Source organism: Mytilus trossulus, chromosome 9 (assembly GCF_036588685.1).
Source record: "Mytilus trossulus isolate FHL-02 chromosome 9, PNRI_Mtr1.1.1.hap1, whole genome shotgun sequence".
Lineage (NCBI taxonomy): Eukaryota > Metazoa > Mollusca > Bivalvia > Mytilida > Mytilidae > Mytilus > Mytilus trossulus.
Genome location: NC_086381.1, coordinates 48840618 through 48863852, shown reverse-complemented (window position 1 = coordinate 48863852; position 23235 = coordinate 48840618). Strand labels below are relative to the sequence as shown.

The following is a 23235-nucleotide window of genomic DNA, read 5'->3' as shown; positions in this document are numbered from 1 at the left end:
GCCGATTATAAGATACACAGTTTTTCTCTGCTTTCAAATCTTTCTGTTTGAACCCGTCGAACTGGAAGTTATCAATTATTGGTAATTTTAATTATTTGGAAAACAAAAGGTCCAGGAATTGAGTATTTTTTAATCAACAGCATTGTCCTATACATTTAGTTATAAAGAAAGTTGAATTCTTTGATTCGCTGTTTTACGTCATGCCCTCTAACAAATTAAAGTGCATATTGTCTATTAATCCTAAATACACCGTTTGGTGGTGCGCCTGTCAGATGCGGAACGTACAGATAAGGTCATAGGTAACAGGTGAATATACTATTGGTATCGGTATCGGTCTCGACCCGGAACTTCTTAATTATTGGCAATATTAATTACGTGGAAAACAAAGGGGCCTGGAGTGGTGTAATTTTTAATCTACACCTTTGTACTATATTAGTTATATATAAAGTTGAATTCTGTGATTCGTCGTTTTTACGTGATGACGGCTGACAAATTGGACCTCGTAATTTTAGTATTATAGATAAAGATAATTACGTGGAAAACAAAGGGGCCTGGAGTGGTGTAATTTTTAATCTACACCTTTGTACTATATTAGTTATATATAAAGTTGAATTCTGTGATTCGTCGTTTTTACGTGATGACGGCTGACAAATTGGACCTCGTAATTTTAGTATTATAGATAAGGTATACTATTTATACTAAAAAAAACTATTGAATTGCATCAGTATATATACATGTGTGATCCTTCCCCAAGTCACAAATTTTGATTTTACTTGTCGATCATTTAATCTTTATGTCGGTAAATATATAATATATGTTATCAATTGGTTGTTTACCAGATATATAAGATGCACGTGCCAAAACCTAATAACTATTAAGCACATAACGCTTAGACTTTTGATAAATAATCTAAAATCTCTCTGTCTTTGAGTCATTTTTTAAACCAAAATATAATCGGCTGCGTTAATACGTATACTGTTTCAGCACGTGAGAGCGTGTATTTTGAAATGATACTAGTATATTATTTTGTAATAAGTCTTATCATGTTTACACCTGAAATTTATAGGAAATGTGTCAAACAAATTATACAGAACTACAAACGAAAATCATATTTAAAAAGGCAGGCAGACCGAACAGACAAAAATCAAACACTCGACAAGGTGAAGGAGGATGTATGATACTGCGTCCTTGATTATACATAAATCAACCAACAGAACGACAGGTTAAAAACTGTTACATGTAAATTGCACGCATGGTACAGGACGGCTTGATAGATAAATTAATAGTAGAATAGAAACCTAATCGTACAGTTAGCTTAGCCCCCGCGCTAAAGAACGTATATTTTTTTCATTTTTCATTATTCAAAACTCAATAAATAAATGAATAATGAAAAAGTTTATAATTCACTATTTAAGTTGAAAATTGAATAATGAAACAGAAAATTTATTGTTTGACTGTGACGCTATATATCCCATATTTCTGAATTCGTGATTTTGGTGTTAATATTTAACAAATATTCAAATTAATTTAAGAAAATAAAATTTAAATATACTTTAAAATGTTGTCTCTAAGTATGTATGACAGTTTGCTATCGTGGCTTGTTTGGTCTTGAAAAATAAGCTTCCTCTTACTCACCCAAACACATTAATTTAGAAATTATCTGTCGACTACCACGAGATCATACAGTCAAGACTTTTTTAGTCATTAAAAACAAAATAAATTTGTTCCTGAAAAAAAGTCCCTTACATTTGACAGTTGTAGGACAAAAGCGTTTCATTTCATTGCAGACATTTTTTTCTGATTTGTAAGCAAGAATCTGTCTTTGTTAATTTCGTGTTTTTATTAACTATTTTTAAACAAGATTTAACATGGTTAGTATAATGCTTGTAGATAGGGATAACAGTGTTGCCACTTTGATTGGTTTATTTTCGATGATGTTTTTTTCTTTCTTCTATCCATGCAAGTTGTACAGTTATGTAGTCAACTTTAGATGCATTCATATAATTTATGCTCCAACTAGGGGCATTATGTTTTTCGGTCTGTGCGTCCGTTCGGTCGTCCGTTCGTTGGTCTGTCCCACTTTGAGTTAAAGTTTTTGGTTAAAGTCTTTTGGTCAAGATAGTTGTTGATAAACTTGAAACTTGGTACACATGTTTCTTTTGATATGATTTTTCTAATTTTAGAAAATTAGAAAAATGACCCAAATTTTACGGTACACTGATAGTTCGAGTGGGGCATTCTTATACTATGGGCACGTTCTTGTTCAATATATTTTTAGTTATAACTTACAACTCAAACATCAAATGTCAAGTTAGATTACATTTGGCAAGTTTAACGCCTCAAAAAGAAAGTGTGCAAACGCTGAAATGTTTCGCCTGCTTTAATGACCATTGTGTTATGTTAAAAGTCTGAAAGATAAAGAAATGTTCAAAGGTTCATGACAATGCCGGGTAGTAATCTATATGTCTGCGATACAATCTCGAGGACCAATCACTACGAGTGATGCAACTGTTCTCGTCAACAATAAATTTAATCTACTCTACAAGATCTATTTTATAACTGTATAATTTATCTATATTATGTCAGTTGCAGCTGTACACGATAATCCTTTAATCCTGCGATAAACCTAATGGTTTTTTTTTCAGTATTGAAGGTTATTTTGAGTTGAAGGATTCAATTCACGTAATTTCGGCCAACTAACTTACTTTCTTAACCAATGGTAGATGAAAATTAATATAATCCCAATTCCATCATCTTTTGACTTAATGATATTGATAATTTTCGTAATATCTCCAGACTGGATAATTTCCCGCCATACGTACATCAATAATTCGTCTATGTCGGAATTCATACTAGTGATATCATGAACGGGTCATATGTTTTAGTACCCACCATTTCACTGAGTAATCAAATTGCTTCAATTAAATCAAATTAGCAGCAGGAATCTTACAAGTTTTTTTTAGAGACTAAACATTTGTAATTTTTTAGATTTGAGACTATGTACATCTTTTAACATAGCTTAATATATTATTTAAAATCTACTCAAAATGACGAAAAAAAATCCTTATGATACATTGTTGATACGTCTCCGACATCAAACTCTTTGAATGTATAATCATTACTCAACAATACCTCACCTCTTTTACACACAAGAACAAATATTGTTAACCAATTTAACATACTGTTAATAAGATCATAGTGATTCATATATAAATATATTTGTTTACCAAAGTGATTAACTAATTTAACTTTCAGTATATACAAACACCATACCTATATCGCAGTGAATATCACACTCCTAGGTAAATTTACAGTACGCTTTGTATACTTAAGACATGAGGTTATCTTAAATTGTTGTACTGCTAGATTGAAAAACTGTTTTAGAATATTTCCTCTGATAATGTTTTCCCTTGTTTAAAAGATTCGTTAAACATATTTAGTTTCAAAATGACGACATCGGACTTGCATAATTTCCATGCAGCCGACTATGCGGTTTTTGGCGGCATGTTGCTCGTTTCAATGGGAATTGGGATTTACCATGCATGTGCAGGAGGAAAACAAAAAAGTACAAAGGAATTTCTGATGGCAAATCAAAGTATGAGATCACTACCTGTAGCATTGTCTATTCTTGCAAGTTTCTTTTCAGCATCAACTCTACTCGGAACACCAGCGGAAATATACGAGTATGGTACCCAGTACTGGGTTTCTGTGTTCGGAGCTATGTTAGCTCCAGTGACTGGAGCACTTCTATTTGGACCTATGTTTTTTAAGTTGAAAGTTGTTAGTGTTTTTCAAGTAAGTTTGCACTATAATATTTTGTTAAACAATTATGAAACTTATATCATTTACATTTGACTATGATAGATGGAAAAAATAATGTGAAGTTAAATTACGAACAAAATACATTATCAGTGCTACTCTTTAGTCTACCAGTAAAGTATGAGCAGCAATTAATTTCGTCCTAACAGTCCTTTGCTGCATAAAAGCATGCCATCTGATTTTTGTTTGTTTACATGCTCTAATTCCTTTTTTGCGATATTGTGATTGAGGTTTACTTCGTTACAGTTTGATTTCAGCAGGAACTATAGCACGATTTCAGGAACACGATCCATCATTATAAGGGAGTAAATTGTTCATAAGTGATCAATTACAGAAATGTAGTTGCTTTATGGCAAACTTTAACGTTCTGGTGCATGAATGTTACTGCGACTGAATAATGTAATCTTATTGGAGGGAAGTTTAATTTGTAAATGTTCAAATTGTTGATTTCTAATTATATTACTGTTCATGTATGCTTCGTTTTAAGTGAGTGGTTTAACCAGTTATCATGAATACACTTATTATACATGTCTAAGCTCAAAATGTCATTAACTAAGAGTTAAAATGGAAGTCGAGATGCCGAATGTATACCAATTGACTAGACTTTAAAAAAAAATCCTGCAAACTATCTTATGTCAAGCTAATGTCAATCGTCTGCTGATCTCTTTGATGACACGAAAAAAATTATGATTAAGAAAACTAAGTAAAATCATATTAATCATGAAAAAATTTAATAAATTCTCGTTCAAGTACCTGAATACACGCACTTGGTGATCTAAGGTATTACAACCATGTTTGCATATGCTGACGTTATCATAAACTGTCTTGTAAACAAAGAGAAAAAATGAAATAAATTTGGTATAAAACTGAATGCTATACAAAATGTGTAAGGAGTTTCTCACCTACGATTGCTGCTATCAATGTAAAAGTGTATTGTTGACTAACAATTTAGCGAGTCTATTTATTAGTAAGATCAAGGACGTGTAATATACGTCCTTGGTAAGATACAGATTTTAAAAACTGTTCAAACTCTTTCTTCAAGTAGTCTTTGTCTTAAATATATAATAAAAAAAAAAGAAGAAGATGTGGTATGATTGCCAATGAGACAACTATCCACAATAGACCAAAATGGCACAAACATAAACAACTATAGGTCATCGTACGGCCTTCAACAATGATCAAAGCCCATACAGCATAGTCAGCTATAAAAGGTCCGATAAGACAATGTAAAACAATTCAAACGAGAAAACTAACGGCCTTATTTATGTAAAAAAAATTAACGAAAAAGATAAACTTCTGTCCAAGTTTCATAACAATGCATGAAGGTTTATTAACTTATAAAGTCCAAAAAGTTAATCCCCGATTGCATGTCGTCTGTAAATGTTAACTGCAAAGAAAAACTAACTAATGACGGTCCATCTATCAGAAAAATACTGAAAATGAAAATATTTTCCAAACTTTGTATCAGAAAATATCTCTTAATCATCAAAAATTTCTGCTTAAGTTGCACACAGTTCTATTAAGGTTTGGCAAGGTATTTGATGTGTAACAAACTTTAACACCAGACTGCACTTTCTTGTTAAATAGGAAATAAACTAAGTTCTTTTATCATTAAAATATGGAAAAATTAAAACGAATATTTCAAGTTTTTGCTCTGGATACTATATTCTGGACATTATCAAGCTTCTGTCCAAATTCAAATAAAAATAAGGTGTGTCAAGGTAATGATGACAAAAAAACTTTTAACCCGCAGATTGAACTTGAAAGATAACTTTAAAAAATAAAAGACATCTCTTAATCATAAAAATGTTTCTGATGAAGTTGCATAAAATTCTATAAAGATTTGTCCAAGAACTTATTTTGATTTGTAACAATTGAAACTTTAACCCCAGACTGTAATGTCTTGTTAAATGTGAAATAAACTAAGTCCATTTATCACTAAAATATGGAAAACTGAAAATAAATATTCATCTCATTTATCTCTTTCAGTATTTGGAAGAAAGATTTCAGTCCAAATCTGTACGTTTATTTGGTGCCTTGATTTTTCTTGTTAGAACTGTAAGTATACTTTCAATATATATACATAATGGTTTACTTTTTAAATTGTTATTTGGATGGAGAGTTGTCTCATTGGCACTCACACCACATCTTCCTATATCTATGTAGTTTACAAATAGTATAAGAAATTCGTGATAATGAAAGACCCAGTCGCTAAATATATTCACAAAGAATGCTTCAAATTTTATCACTTTCTTTTGCCGTCGGGTCATTTTTCGTGTAAAAATAAGCTTTTCTTTTTTATTGCTTTTAATTTGATTGGTTTGTCAAAGCTCCTCAGAAATTGTCATCTACATCTATCCGATAAAACAAATTAGCCTCTTCTACTGTAAGGATGCGAAATTGATAAGTTTTGTAAATGTTCCGGACCATATGAGTATTTGGACCATACGCATATGGTCATGACCACATGCGTATATTCATATGGTCTGACCATACGCGTAACTATGGTCGACCGTAAGCATATGGTCTGACCATATGAGTATAATACTCGTTTGGTTATCAATGGTCCGGACCATATGAATATTAAGACCATTTAGGTATTTTTTTTTAAAATTACATTATAAACGTTTCAATAATACAAAAACTTTATCTAAAACACAATGATGGTTACATGACAGTTTCTAAATTTTGTAATTAAAAAATTACGTAAAAATTAAATATTGATGCCATATATAGTTGGTTTTCCTAGCTAGTTACATTCTTGCATGAAGGCTTGGTGTGACATTTACTACCACACGGTATCATGGCTTTTTTTGCGTTTGTGAGTCTTGGTAGCGCACGATCCTTTTCAGTTACACCTTTTGTTTGCGAGTGCAACGCTAGCCTTTTTGCAGTTGCGTACAATGATACCGAGGTCTTTGGCCATTCTGATCTTTACGGTATTTTTAAAAAGCTCTTACTATATCAAATATAGAAAAATGACTGCAATACACCATATTCACAAGACATTTAAAATATTTAATAAAATTGAGAATGGAAATGGGGAATGTGTCAAAGAGACAACAACCCGACCAAATAAAAAAAACACAACAGCAGAAGGTCACCAACAGGTCTTCAATGTATCGAGAAATTCCCGCACCCGGAGGCGTCCTTCAGCTGGCCCCTAAACTTCAGTGATAATGAACGCCATACTTATTTCCAAATTGTACACAAGAAACTAAAATTAAAATAATACAAGAATAACAAAGGCCAGAGGCTCCTGACTTGGGACAGGCGCAAAAATGCACATATTGCCATTTACCCGTAACAACAAATCGTCAATGGTCATCGGTAATGATCATCGGTATAAAATGTGTTTATATTATTATAGTTTTGACAAGTAAGTAAAATAAACTTCTAATTTTTATTTAGCTAATCTTGTTATCATAATATAATAATAAAATTACATATATGATAGCGTCTTATTAATGAACGGTCATACCATATGAAGAGTTTAGAAGTATTAAAAGTAAGCTGTAACAGAATGCTAATTATCCCAACCATACGCGTACGGTCGGACCACGGAACATATGAGTATATACCCATATGGTCCAAATACTCATATAGTCCGGAACCTAAATATTATGTGCTGTGATTTGCATATGGTCCTGTAAATTCCACAAATGCTTAATTTTCTTAAAAACGACGACACCAAACTACATATGGCAAATTTGGGCGATATTGTATTATCACAAATATGGATAAAATGCGTAGACGAAACGCGAGTCACGAGTTAAATTATATCTGTGGGATTATTTTTGTTTACACCACCATGCCAATTCCATTCTTGATAAACATTTCGTCTCTGAGGATATGGATAGAAGTCATAGCCTAATAAGCAATAAAAAAAATATTTCTCGAGTGCCGAAATATCGATAAAATTTTTGATTTAGACATAAGATCTAAAATCATATGTTTTATATGTTTGATGAACTTATTTTGAAATGAAAACGAAAATATAATACATAAGATTGAAAATGTAAAGTTAACAACCTATTATATTAAAGATATCCTTGATTGATATTTTGTTAGCATTACATGACAGTACAAAGGTACTTTTATACCCTGAAAGCACAAAGTTAATTATATAAAACTGTCAACCACTGCAATAAATTTGCTCCCCGGTGTTATAAAACATTTGCAATCTTATCAAATAATACAGTTTTCAGGGAAAATCATTTGACCCATCCTGTAATGTCTAAATTGCAGGAAAGCCTTGATATAAAGGGTCATTTATAAGTCAAACACATTATTATATGAAAAAAAAAATCTCATAAACAACTTGTATAATATACGTCATTCCATTTGTGTTTCAAAATTACAACGAAAAAAATCAGCGGGAGAATTAAAAGCTTATATGAAGGGTTGCTGACAGTCACCCAACGTCAAACTTGTAGCCTTATGCATAGTGTTTAATAAAGTCCCAACAAAAAAAAATCAACGTGATGTTTAACCACCGCCTTCATTTTCATTCTTTCTTCGTCAGGGTTAAAACACACTGGAGAAGTACAATTCGTAATAATAACAAATGTAAAACAAGTATATTGAATATTAATGAGAATATTTCAATTGTCTTATACATGAGTGTCAAAGTGTTTGCTAATTTATTGTAAATCAAATGACATAACGGAAATATTGTTTACCATTGCAGATCATTGGTATGGGCATTGTTCTTTACGGTCCATCAACTGCATTGAGTGCTGGTAAGTTTTGTTTAAAAGAGTAACAAGTTTAGATAACCTAAACTAGAATCATGTGAGGGTATCATGAGCTCAATAGTCAGTACTTTGGTACTGATAGGATTTGTAACAAACTTTCGATATCGTGCTGTTTATAAATTTTGAACCTGTAAAGAAAACATGGTTGAATTCCCTCAGGCAGAGTTGACCTTAGAAATATTTTGCTTCTTTTTTGTGATTTAGTTTCTGTTATCTTTGCCTTCAAATATTCGGCTTTGCGTTCGAGATGGGGATAAGTTCAGCAAAGCGCTTTAGATGCATGACGTTTACAACTTGTTGTTTAATTTTTATGCAACAAAAGTAAAAATGCTGAGACTGGCAATTCAAAAATAACATGACTATTATAAACTGTGAAATTATTGAAGTTACTCAAAATCACACTACATTATGTGCATGCATGCTCTTGATCAGTATTTGATCTTGGTAGAACATTTTAATAAATAATCATCAGAGCTTTTTATCTTGCTGGAAATGATATTACAAACTATGAAAAGTTACCAAGCTTAAACCTAAAGTATAGCAAAGGCAAATAAGTCAATTGAATATTTATTTCAGTATTACCCATTCAAGAAAGGCAGTAGATCTTTTCTTACTGCTGAAAATGATGCTGTAAAATTTACCAATATAATGGGGAATGGAAATGGGGAATGTGTCAAAGAGACATTAACCCGACCATAGAGCAGACAACAATAGAATCATCAACAGCTCTTCAATGCAGCAAGAAACTCAAAAACCCGGAGGAGTCCTTCAAATAACCAAACACGATTACTTTTTTTTTGCCTTAGAATATAAAATTTACATCACATAAATATGAAGAACTAATGATGTTATATAAACAAATTTCAGTGACAACATTTCCAGAATGGGCAGTAATTTTAGTTGTTGGTGGAGTGTGCACATTTTACACTACCATTGTAAGTACATAAAAGATATAACTTCAATGATATGCTGAAAGGTGTAGGCGTTAGGCATCAATGCTTTGCAGTGTACATTTAACGTGAGATAACAAATTTCTGAATTCCAATTTTCAATGAATTTAATAGCATGTTTGCATTTGCCTTTTAGTTGAAATTCTGTGTTTCTGTTATTTTGTTGTTGTCCTCTTTAAGTTGGCGTCTTTCCCTCGGTTTTAGTTTGACACCTGGATCTGCTTTTACTTAATCGAACTATCGAACAGCGGTATACTGCTGTTGCCTTTATTTAATAGGTGTCATACAGTGTATGTTACGATATACACAAGAGAGCGTTAGTGCAATTGAAATTTCTTTTTATTTAAAACATCATAATAGTGTGGCTAATGCTCAATGATAGCTTTCAAAAAATTAGTCTTTACTGACTTTGGATTAGATGGAAGGTGTAATGAGAGAGTGGAGATATATCAAAGGGACATTCATATCATTATTCGAAAATCAACTGACAACGCTATGGCTTAAAATGAAAAAGGCAAACACAAGGGTACACAAAACACACCATAAACAACTAAAGACGAGCAACATGAAAAGCACCAAAAAAGTTATAAAAAATATTAGATATTTAATTGTTTATAAATTGATATTTTCTACAATAAAGGCCATATACAAATAGTCTTATTTATATTTCTGTAAGATCTTGTATGTGGCAAAACATTATTTTTTTTTAAATGATTTTAGGGTGGATTAAAGGCGGTAATTTGGACTGACGTATTTCAGACATTGGTTATGTTGGCAGGAATGCTTGCAGTGATAATCAAGGTAAGCCATGTACTAAGTATCAAGGTTTGGTGTAATATACAAGAAATATGATTTGTGATTGATTCCATTTTATTTTATATTATTATCTCCCGTTAGTCTTACCAGGTCTCGGTCTGTGTGTCCCTCCATATACACAAATTCTCATTTAGCTTTAAAAGAGGGACGAAAGATAACAAAGGGACAGTCACACTCATAAATCTAAAACAAACTGACAACGTTATGGCTAAATATGAAAAAGACAAACAGACAAACAATAGTACACATGACACAACATAGAAAACTAAAGACAAACAAAACGAACCCAACCGAAAACTAGGGGTAATCTCAGGTGCTCCGGAAGGGTAAACAGATCCTGCTCCACATGTATTTTTGGTAGGATTATTTGTCCTCATTTTCTCTTGGCTATGCTATTTCGTTTGCCTCAACATTTTTTACAAAACTTTATAAATTTCACTATTTTTGAAGTATTATATTACCTATAAACATAGTAAACGCAATGCTCTGATACCCTTTCTGAGAAAACAGTTGGTACTTTTGTTTGCCATTATGTGTTAGTTAATGAAATCATAGAGTCTCCTCATGGGGTTTTTGATTATTTGATTACTTAGCTGTTTTTATAGCGATTATTTGATAACCAGACCATATATTTGATGATTTTTTGATTATTTGATAATCTAGGACTGTATTTCTGATTATTTTATTATCTTGTTTAAAAAAATAATTAATCATTATGTGATTACATTGGTAAAACATTTGTGATTATAAGATTACTTGGACCTCATTATACACATTTCGATCCGAGCATTTTTACTGGAGCTTAGTGACATTGACGATTGTTTTCAGTATTCGGACAATACCACCTTGTGAAGTCAATTCAACTCATCCGAGATATTACCACTCTTTTTTTTTACATTTTTACAAGAGTTGTGGAATTCGCCTCGACATTTACTATAGTTTTAAAATTTCACTATTTTTTTTAGTATTATTACAATTATATAGTAAACGCAATTGCTGTGAGACCATTTCACAGAAAGCTCTTACAATTTTCATCCCGTTGTCGATGGGGTTCGTGTTGCTTAGTCTTTTGTTTTATATGTTGTATTTTGTGTACATTTGTTTGTCTGAGTTTCCCCCCCCCCTTTTTTATTGCCATTGCGTTGTCAGTTTATTTTCGATTTTCGAGTTTAAGTGTCCCTCTGGTATCTCGTGACTCTTTTTTGTACTATTGTATGACATTATGTGTATTTGATGATATTCATTGATATTATACACATTTCGATCTGAGCATTTTTACTGAAGTTAAGTGACATTGACGATTGTTTTCAGTATTCGGACAATAACTCCTTGCGCAATTAAATCAACTCATCCGAGATATTACCACTCTGTTTGGTTTTTTTTGGACATTTTTGGGACTGTTACCCTATATTTACCACATTGACAAATTGTGATTCACGATTCCTCATTCATACATCGCGGGGAAATTGCTATGTTGCACTTTCATGTTTCATATTTTAACAGTTCTAAATTTGTCTTTCTGCGGCTTATGAATTATTATAGTTGCCGCTAGATTTCTTTCACTTTGCTATCATTGTTTACCTTCGTCAGTCATCCCCTTAGAGAATAAGATGCTTATCAATATTTATCGGTTATAAAAATTCCTCTTTGAAGTCTAGCCTACCTACAAGATTGTTGATATTTTATTCGTATTCATTTTAAGAATGTAAAGTAAGATACTTGTGACTTGTGAATGACGCTTATTAATTTTTTATTCAGATTTTATTGAGAAGTAATGGAAATAATCTAGAAATAAAGGATTAAGGATTACCACTTTGAATTGAATATACAGTTTAAATGAGTCAAAATACTAAAACATAAACAAACAAGCTTAAGAGAGCTTATACGATGGCCTAAAAGGCTCTGTGTTTTAGACCGTACTTTGACCTATACTTGTTTACTTTTATAAATTGTGACTTGGATGGAGAGTTGTCTCATTGTCACTCATACCACATTTTCTTATATCTAATTAAATTAGCCCTGTTTTTGATTCTTATTTAGTCTCTATGGCCCTATATTGATTCTCAATCAGGACTTATGGCCCTATGGCTCTCGGGACCAATTCAACAGATATTGAATCAATTCAATACATGTGACAATACACACTCAGCAATGTTGTTACACTATAAGATGCATTGATGTCATGTATGCTACTAATTCAATATAAATTGATGTTGATGACTTTTAGTTTTAAATATTGTTCAATGCATTTTTGAATATTGTTTGTCTTACTTGTTATCTGATAAGAGTCAAGGTCTTCTTTAGAAAAACAATGTTATTGGCCCCTAGTTACATATTTTGCTTTACATTTTAATATTTATTAAATTTTAAAATTTTATCACTATAGAGGATTCAATTTTACTAACATAATTTAGTTATTTTATATTCTGTTGTTCTGTTATTAGTTTAAGGCTCATCATGGGACCTCAACCTTCAAATTGATTGGCCATAACACTTGCTCTTAAGTGTATAGTTTTCTTATACGATTGTTGGTACTTTAGGAGTGTTAATTTTATTAAGATTGTTTGTTAAAATAATTTAACGATGACGAAAGTCATTGACGCCTCCTCGTATCCAAGCTAAATTTTCAGTTTAATAAGTTTTATTTTGATTCTCAACAAAAAATGCAAACTTTTGACAGCTTTTAAATTCTGAAATCCCCATTGAAATCAATTTCTTAGTCAAAATCATTAAAAACAATTTCTCAAACATCTTTTGGTTATATTTTCGCCAGGTTGAATCCACAAATATATGTTTAAATGTCAAGTACCAAGTCAGGAATATGGCAGTTGTTATCAAATATTCCATTTCTATTCTTGTTGGCGTTTTTTTTTTACAGTTCAGTGTTTCGGTTGTTCCATTTTGTTTCCTCTTATGTTGATATGTTTCACTCAGTTTTGGTTTGTGACCCTGATGCGTTTTAGTTAAATCGATTGTAAACTATTTAACAATGGTGTATTAAATTCTAATTCGTAAACTCAAACGAACATAAACTATTTATCAAATAACCACAAACTCTTACATGGGAGACGCCACTTGTAGAGACAAGCGCACATCTAATTATAAATATGTTTATAATATTGTTGACAGTTCATATAAATATATATCTATTAAGCAACTTGTACTGGTTTCCCCATACTTGTGGTCCACAAATCTGAAAATAAATAATATGATTGATAATATTATTTATTTGGCAAAATGCTACTGTACACTTTGACTGCAATGGCTCGAATGACTTTAAACCACCCGATTTCACTAGTGCATGAACTCAATATTCCAATCGAACCGACCTTACTCACCGTGTAGAACGCCACATGCGGGGTGTCGGCTATGTTTGACATGGGGTGGCAATTTCGAAGCGAAGAAAAACTATCAAAGTAAGTTCAAGTATCAAAATTTCTTTATTTAGAATTTTAAGTACCATTTAATGTACTGCACGGAAGGAACTGAAACACAATCTATTTCCTACAAGGAAAATCAGTCGTTTTCTGTGCTCTGTTTTCTCAAACACCTCTCCCTAGTTTCCCGTGTTGCAGATTTTGAGGTTTCATATGCAAATTTCGGGATACAAAACTACTTTAAACGACTTCCCTCCGCATCATTTATATAGACTTGAATTCCTATTATAAAATTTAACCAAATACTAGCTTCATACTCAAAATTGATTGGTTTTAAAACTAGTTTTTCATCAAATTATAAAGTGTCGCTCGGGGTGTCAGATTTTGCATCTCAAGGGGTAGAGGCTTCCAATAAAAAACGAATAGATTTGCATATAACTTATGTAAATCGGTTTTTATCTGATACGTTTTAATTCAAACACATCTGCTATATAATGATAACAAATAAAAAACAGAAAGGACTTCATTTTGCCTCTTTTTATAAGTCATAAAAGACATGTGCTTTTGATTTCATAAATAGTAAAAAATGACTCAAAATATTTTTTTTTGAAGCTCGACAATGATTTCTAGTCCTTTTCAGTTACTATAATGGTCAGATAAAAAGTCACTGATGTGGTTCAATGCACCGAAACATGGAGGGAAATCATAGAGCAGATCCTCCATATAAGATTTTGCCGAAGCCACCAACAGTCAAACTCTATCATTGGCATCAAAGTTGATCCCCAAGATGCAGGAATTAATTTTGCAGTTCCAAGCCAAAAGATACTATCAGACATCATCGCCATGGACTTGGTATCCCAAAATCCGACCTCTGCTTTATATAGCTTCTATAAAATGATGAGTTTATGTTATGTGCTGACGGTTTCGAAGATGGAATAAATGTAGGGAAAGAAAAACACTACCAGAAGACCAAATAAATACAAAGCAAACAATTATTGGGTATAGACAATTTTTTGGAACTTTTTCTTTGTAAAAGAGCACACGAGGCGCTTACAGATTTAAGTCTACGATTGAAAGACCGTAAAGAGCTCGCCATCCTCCAAATATTTGGTCTTTATAAGTTTGAAGGAATGGCGGGTGACAATTGACATCAATCGAGATTTGTGTTTGTGATCAGTGGATTACAGGCGCCATTGTTATAGCTAACGGAACGTTTGGGATTGGCCTTTCTTGTATCTACTGAGTTCTTTCTAGTGCCAGTGACATATTTGGAACACAATCACATCATGTTAATGAAAGCACAGTAGATATCTTGTATCAAAGAAATCATATCAGCCTCATGGAACAAGATGATATGTTTCAATGTTAGAAACAAGACATCTTAAACAGAGGTCAGACTTTGGGATACTAAATATCAAGGTCCATGGTGATAAAGTCTGATAGTATCTTTTGACTTGGAACTGCAAAACTTGTTTCTGCGTTCGGCTTTTTTGCGCTCTTATAAGCTTTCTGTGATGTGTTCAATACGTTTTTGTCCACCTATTAAATATAGAAAATCAGCAGCCAAATTAAGTTTTCAAGATTTTGAATCGCTGTTTTGAAATAGTTAAGAATAGTAGTGTCATCCTATTCATGCTCCTTGAAGCTGTATAACCATTGGATGATGAAGATTCCGGTTGGATTTTCATTGAAGAGAGTAACCAAATTCGTTTTGGAGTGAGTGCTTTTTGCGGTGTGAACACACGCTTTCGGGAGGAGCCTGCTGATGAACTTTGATGACGTTTGATTGTTGGTGGCTTCGGAAAATCTTATATGGAGGTCTGCTCTGTGATTTTCCTCCATGTTTCGGTGCATTGAGCCACAGCCGTGACTTTTTTCTGACAATGATAGTAACTGAAAAGGAATAGAAATCATTTTCGAACTTCAAAACAAAATGTTTTGAGTCATTTTTTACTATATATGAAATCAAAAGCACATGTCTTATATGACTTAAAAAAACAGACAAAATCAAGTATTTTTAGTTTTAAATATGTTATCATAATAAAAGCAGATGTGTTTGAATTAAAAAGTATCAGATAAAGACCGATTAACATGATTCATATGCAAATCTATTAGTTTTTTTTATTGGAAGCCTCTACCCCTTGAGATGCAAAATCGGACACCCCGAGCGACACTTTATAATTTGATTAAAAACTAGTTTTAAAACCAATCAATTTTAAGTATGAAGCTGGTATTTGGTTAAATTACATAATAGGAATTCAATATTATATAAAGATGCAGAAGGAAGTCGTCTAAAGTAGTTTTTATCCCGAAATTTGCAGATGAAACCTCAAAATCTGCAACACGGAAAACTAGGGAGAGGTGTTTGAGAAAACAGAGCACTGAAAACGACTGATTTTCCTTGCAGGAAATAGATTGTGTTTCAGTTCCTTCCGTGCAGTACATTATATGGTACTAAAAATTCTAAATAAAGAAATTTTGATACTTGAACTTACTTTGATAGTTTTTCTTCGCTTCGAAATTGCCACCCCGTGTCAAACATAGCCGACACCCCGTAGAGGCGTTCTACACGGTGTTACTATAATTAACCAAACACGTGTTAACTATAAACAAACTATTTACATGTTCGATTGGTACAACTGAGATAAATACATTTAAATTCTAATTCGTAACCTCAAACGAACATAAACTATTTATCAAATAATCACAAACACTTACATAGGAGACGCCACAAAGAACGGGAAAATAGCATTGAATATTCATTTGAATTTCTTAATTTTGATGAACAGATAACTGTGCTGGAAAGTCTTCTCTAACGTGACCATCTTTTCCTTTGTCCGATTTTAACCTATTATGCTTCCGAAAAATCTTATCAGTAGTATAGGTGTTTGCACTAGCTCTTGTGTATGAGAGACGAATCATTTCGAAACTTATGAACATTTGATTACTTGGTGAATGTCATTTCAACTAAATATTAATTAAGGTGTATGTCAGCATCTTTAATAAAACTACTTTAGGAAATTCATTTTGTTAAATAATATACCAATATGCATGTCTGAAATTTAGCCTAATAGCTTCAATAACTTTCAGTATTGTCTAAGCATTCGCCCTAGTGACTTAAATAATAATATGTTAAGTTACTTAAATAATAAATAACATAGTTGCATCATCAACAGCCACCTGCCCAGTGTCTTCACTAATAACCAGCCCAGTGTCTATAATAACAACCTGTCCAGTGTTTTTGGACAACTACCAGCCCAGTGTCTTCAATTACAACCTGTCCAGTGTTTTAACAACAACCCATCCAGTGTCTGTAATAACAGCCTGTCCAGTGTTTTTAACAACAACCAGCCCTTTGTCTTCAATAACAACCAGCCAAGTGTCTTTAATTAAAACTTGCCCAGTGTTTTCAACGACAACCATCTCAGTGTCTTTAATAACATCTCAAGTGGCTTATACAAAAACTGATCCAGTGTCTTCAACAACAACCAGTCCAGTATATAACAACCAGCCGAGAAGTTCAACAACCAGCTCAGTGTCTTCAATAACTAAACAACCTGCCCAATGTCTTCAACAACAATCAGCAGTGTCTTCAATAGCAACATACCCAGAGGCTTCAACAACAAACCTGCCAAGTGTCTTCAACAACAACCTACCCAGCATTTTCAACATCAACATGCCCAGTGTCTTGAATAACTACCAGCCAAGTGTTTGTAATAACCACCTGTCCAGTGGCTTCAACAACAACCAGCCAAGTCACTTCAAGTGTCTTCAACATCTACCAACACAATGTCCTCAACCCGAAGACTCGAAGAGTCTTTAACAACAACTACCAAATAATCTCCAATAACTACAAGTCCAGTATATTCAATAACAACATGACCAATGACGTCAATAACAACATTCCGAGTGACTTAAATAACTGTAACGATCAGCCCAGTAGCTTCAATTACTAAATGCCGAGTGGCTTCAACAACAACCAGTCAAGTGTCTTCAACAACATGCTGCCCACTGATGTCAATAAGAACCTGCCCAGTGTCTTCAAAAACAACCGGCCCATGGGCTCTACAAACAACCTGCCCAGTTGCTTCAATACCAACCTGCCCAGTGGCTTCAATACCAACCTGCCCAGTGGCATTAATAGCATGCCCAGTGGCTTAATATAACTATCAGCCTATATCTTTTAAAACGACATGCCCAGAAGCTTCAATAACATCATGCCCATATGCATTAATAATAATATGTCCAGTTGCATCAATATAACATTTCCAGTGGCTTATTAACTATCAGCCCATTGGCTTTAATTACAAATTGCCAAGTTTCTTCCATAACAACACGCCCGGTGGCTTCAACAACCTGCCTAGTGACGTCAACAACGACCTGCCCATGGGCGTCAATAAGAACAAGCCAAGTCTCTTCAACAACAGACTGACCAGTGGCTTCAATACTTACCTGCACAGTGGCTTTACAAACAACATGCACAGTGGCTTCGATACTAACCTGCCAAGTTGCGTCTATAATAACCTGCTCATGTGGCGTCAAAACAACATACCTAGTGGCTTAAATAACTAACAGCCTATGGCTTTAAATACGACATGCCTAGTGGCTTCAACAGCATTCAATAACAACATGGCCAGTGGCTTTAATTACAACTTGTACAATGTCTTCAATAACAACATGACTAGTGGTTTCAATAAAACCCGCCCAGTAGTTTCAATAACAACATGCCAGCGGTTTGAATAACTATCAGCCAAGTTGCTTATATTACAACATGGTAGTGGCTACACTAACAACTAGTCCAGCGGCTTCAATAACAACCTGTCCAGTGGATTAAATGATTAATAGTCCAGTGCATTCATATAATATCAGTAGGTTTAACAATCAATCAGCCCAGCGATTAAGACAAATAGTTACCCAAAAAGTACTAAACCTAAAAGAAATCTACTAGTATCATTCCAAGTGGTAAATTAGGCAACAATAATCAAAATGAAACTCTTGGTTACTGTATAAACTTTTAGTTAAAGCTCATGATAACTATAAATTTTATCTGCTGCACATGTCAGATATCTTTTTATCCTTTTCTAACTTTTTTAATTGTTAGTACCCATTAAAAATCTGAACTGGATACCATGAAAAGAAGAACTGAATTATTTATTACCAAACGTGTTGTTTGACTACATGTAGGTCAAAACTGATCCCCTTTACAAATCCCTTCTCTTGATTAGCTTCTGAAACAAATTCAGCATTTTTATATAGTTCTTGTTAAATATAACAGTATAATTGGTTGAATCGTGATAAACGGGATAGAATAACCATTATCAATCCTGTCTAAAACGAACGATTTTTTATCATTATCCTTCTCATTTCCCTAAACAGATCATGAAGAGGGATTCTTTTTCATATTCAAATGACATGTACTAAATTGTATCTAAATGTTCATTTTATATAATAAATTTTTATATTCAATATGATGAAAAATCATACATAATGTAAACAATACTTATCACCTTGATCTTTAAAACGCTCTTGTTACTTGTGCTACTTGGTGCGTCAAGGTCCGTGTAACAGCGGACCTAATTTTCTTCTCATCATCGGAAACCTACGCAAGCTCGTCTGACAGGTATTCTTTGACTGTATCCCATCCTGCTGGTGACTTATCAGCAACCGTTATAAAAATTGTTCAAGGTTATGTCTGCAATTTTGGTTAACATGTCTCTATCTGTTATGTTCATATCATAAAGTCATAGAGGTGACTTTCTTCACGTTCAGAACTTGCCAAATTACGCAAAGTACAAGTTGAAGAGAAACTAATAAAATACTACTGTACACTTTGACTGCAATGGCTCGAATGACTTTAAACCACCCGATTTCACTCGTGCATGAACTCAATATTCCAATCAACTGACTTTACTATAATTAACCAAACATATATAGTGTTGACTATAAACAAACAACATTTTACATGTTCGATTTTGTACAAAATTGATAAATACATCTACTATTACCTTTATTTACCTTTAAAAATCAGAAAGCAATGCAAAGAAGACGTATCGTATTTTATTTTATAGGTTTGTAAATTCAATTTTCCTTCGAGAAAACATTCAGTCAGTCAAAAACAAAACACACATCAACATAATTGTAACTTTTTTTTACCTGCAATAATATTTAAACATTAGTTCCTGAAATTCACAAATCAAATCTTCACAACAAGGAATTTGGTTTCTTTTTCTGTAAGTGTTTTGTTATTACGATTCGTGGTACAATGTACTTGCCAAAAAAGTTTGATTGACAAATACGAGAAATTCGGCTTATTTAACAAAGGATGTATTATTGTTGATTCGTAAATAATGTTGGAATTCCAATTTTAGTGGAATCGATGTGTAGATGAATCACGAATTCATTAATCAACGAATTACAAATTTACTTTTGGCTAGTATGCAGAAGTTCTCCAAAATTAAGAAGTAAGAAAAGATGTTTTCAGGAAACTCTGTTATTGCATCTAGTGGACATTTCTGTTGTTTTGTGACAGTTGAAGATATATATAGATTCCATAACTGCAACAGGTTACGATACTTCTCCACTCGAGACAGTTAAATTTAATTATTTAAATCTCGAGGCTTGCCGAGCTTTTTAAATAATTAAAATTTAACTGTCGAAAGTGGAGAAATATTGTAATACACGAGTTACAGTGGTGGAATCTGTTTCTCTAATGAATTTTATCCTTCTGTTTCAAAGATTTGAAGAAAGTTTTGTACTCTAATGTGATGTCATCAGGCATGGTCGCCTTTTTTCATGAATTATTTTGAGCGTTGTGATAAACTGCTGCTGTCTGCTACCAATCCTACAACAGTGTTTTCCTAGCTGCTTGAGTGAAATGAAAAATTAATTCCATGCAAACTTAAAAAAGATTAAGGTTATATATAATAAAAATCTTTTTGGAAATATAGACGTGCATATATCTCAAAACATATTTTAAGAAAAGGGACCTGAGTGTGCACTTGCTTAAAAAAAATGTTTTATTTATATTGTTATACGTAATTAGAGGCGACAAAAAGCGAAAATGTCATTATGAGAGTTTTGGGACAATCGTAACTATTTGTTGAAGCTTTAATGAAGAGGTTATCTTTCTTGTGTAATATGAATGTTTTCTCGAACAGCAAAATAAAAACAAAAATATTGTATGTACTTTCAAAAGAATAAAAATCTGTTTGGCATGTTATGATGAATATTGGAGTCAGATTATAATTATTTGAAATTACACACCCTCACTTACACTCAAACACACACACACTGCTGCGCGCGCACAAACAAATTATCCTTACTTTTATCCTGTTATAAGTAGCTGCTTCCTTAACAGTGAAACAGTAAATTGTTTATAAGTATGTCATATAAACAGCTGGTGATTAATGTAAATCAAATAATTAATTTCCTAGGGTGCCATCGAAGTTGGAGGCGGATATGAGTTATGGAATATTGCCGATAGAGGAAAAAGAATAGAGTTTTTTAGGTATAAATAAAATCTAAGATGATTTATAAGAATAAGTAACCTTTTTACATTATTGAGCACTTTTGAAGAAAATGCTTGACAAATATCTAGTTGAAATGTATATCATTTGTTTTAGCATTTAAAAGATAAAATTGCGATAGTTTTAATATTCTTACTCAGCAAATTTAACGTTTTGTTCCCCTACATCAAATGTGTAAGTTATAAAAAAAAAACAATTTTCAATCATACGTAGAAGAATTAAACATTGCATAGAATGTCAAACTCAGCACACGTGTTCAGCCAATTGCAATCTCACATTCATCTATGATGTACCACTTTAATTCTTACCTATACGTCGTCTTCCAGAAAGAAAAACACACCCTTTTTTAGAGGAAACAACTTGCCTAAATAAGGTGTTTTCCATGCAAGATTTAAACGTTTTAAATCTAAGTCTCTTGCTTCGATATTGATATCTGATTTGATAACATGAAGTAAATAAGCTCACCAAAGATACCTGGATAAACAGTTTGTACCAAAAACTCATTCGTGACGATATAGACAAAATTTTAGAAAATTTATAAACAACATTACCGTGAAAAAGACCTCTTATTATTCAATATAGAATAACGATTTAAGTTTATATTATATACATTCAATTTATAAAAATTTCAGTTTGATAATACATTAATGTCATATGTCGTATTTTAGTACCATATATTATAATGTTATTTTCAGATTTGATCTTGATCCACATGTAAGACATACCTTCTGGGCATTAACCATCGGTATTTACTTTGTTTGGCTGGCACCATATACTGTGGATCAACAAATGGTGCAAAGATTTTCTTCTGCACGATCATTAAAAGATGCAAAAACGTACGTATCTTTTTTATCAACTGATAACAAAATTTGCATTTTAATTTCTTGAGTATGGCTCCGATAGTTATATTAATGGTTCATAATGGTTTATTCGTTCATGATTGACGGATGTCATACAAACATTATTTATCGTTAATCATTAAATTGCAAATCTGTCTCCACGTTTGCAGGTTTGGGCAAATAACTATAGACCGATGTTGTACTGCGATTGTACAATCCAAGATGGCGGTATACCATGAATTTTCCCTAATTCGACTAAGTTCATCTATACCTGGGAATTAATATCCTCATTGTTTTGGATAATTCAACACAACAACTTATTAATATTGTCCATCAGACGCGTTTTTTCTTCTCATCATGTAAAAAAAATAGAATTATAGATAGCGTTGAAAATACCAAATTTCGAAAATTTTTGACAAATCAGCACTAATCTAATTTGCCTTGGGGGAAAAAAAATAACTGTTTCATTGAAGCAATAAGTTGTATTTTGAAAGAAGGTGTTGCTTATGTGTATTATAGGATTAAGTTTGATAACGATTTTAATATGAGTCAACAAATATATGAAAATTCAATAAATATATTTAACAGACCTAACTGTGGATTCATTTTTATTCGTTGGATTCAAATTTTTTTAGATTTAGTGGGTAAAGGTGAACCAAGAATTTAAATGTCCAACGAAAAACAAATTCCTAAGGCCTGTATGTAGAATTCGGCAAAACCACGAAATCAAATATCACAAACATGCACATTTTGCTCAATCCACGAAAATTGGTACCCACGAAAATAAATGAATCGACAGTATCCCATAACCACTGCAAGGTTAAACTAGCATCTCATCAATATTTTATAATTTTCAAGAGGTTTGTTAACACAAAACGACAACCTGATTACGAGTGTTAGCTTTTTTGTTCTATTATTCTGTCAACCTTAAATATTATTAAAGATTGTAACAATAACATTAGAGTGGGTTTTTGTCGTTTATGTCTAAGTTTCCCAATTTTTTTCTTCAAAATTCATAAAATATCATATTGGGCAGACAAGCTGATAATCACCAACTTAATAATTTCAACGTTTAGCTTTTTTGGAGAAAGTTCTATTTGTTGCATTTTCAGATGTTTCTTCTGTACCAATTCAGACATATGACAGTTGTT

The 23235-nt window shown here is 32.6% G+C and overlaps 1 protein-coding gene across 1 annotated transcript in view; it reads left to right on the top strand.

Annotated features, from left to right (window-relative positions):
* The first annotated feature begins 3309 nt into the window (after positions 1-3309).
* The window catches only part of LOC134683958 (sodium-coupled monocarboxylate transporter 1-like), a 55738-nt gene continuing 35812 nt past the window's right edge, over positions 3310-23235 (top strand). Inside the window, exons 1-7 of the mRNA XM_063543266.1 lie at positions 3310-3795; positions 5809-5877; positions 8510-8561; positions 9444-9511; positions 10247-10327; positions 21153-21226; positions 21941-22081. Coding sequence (XP_063399336.1) covers positions 3448-3795; positions 5809-5877; positions 8510-8561; positions 9444-9511; positions 10247-10327; positions 21153-21226; positions 21941-22081 — 833 coding nt within the window. The 5' untranslated portion in view covers positions 3310-3447. The remainder of the gene's footprint in view (positions 3796-5808; positions 5878-8509; positions 8562-9443; positions 9512-10246; positions 10328-21152; positions 21227-21940; positions 22082-23235) is intronic.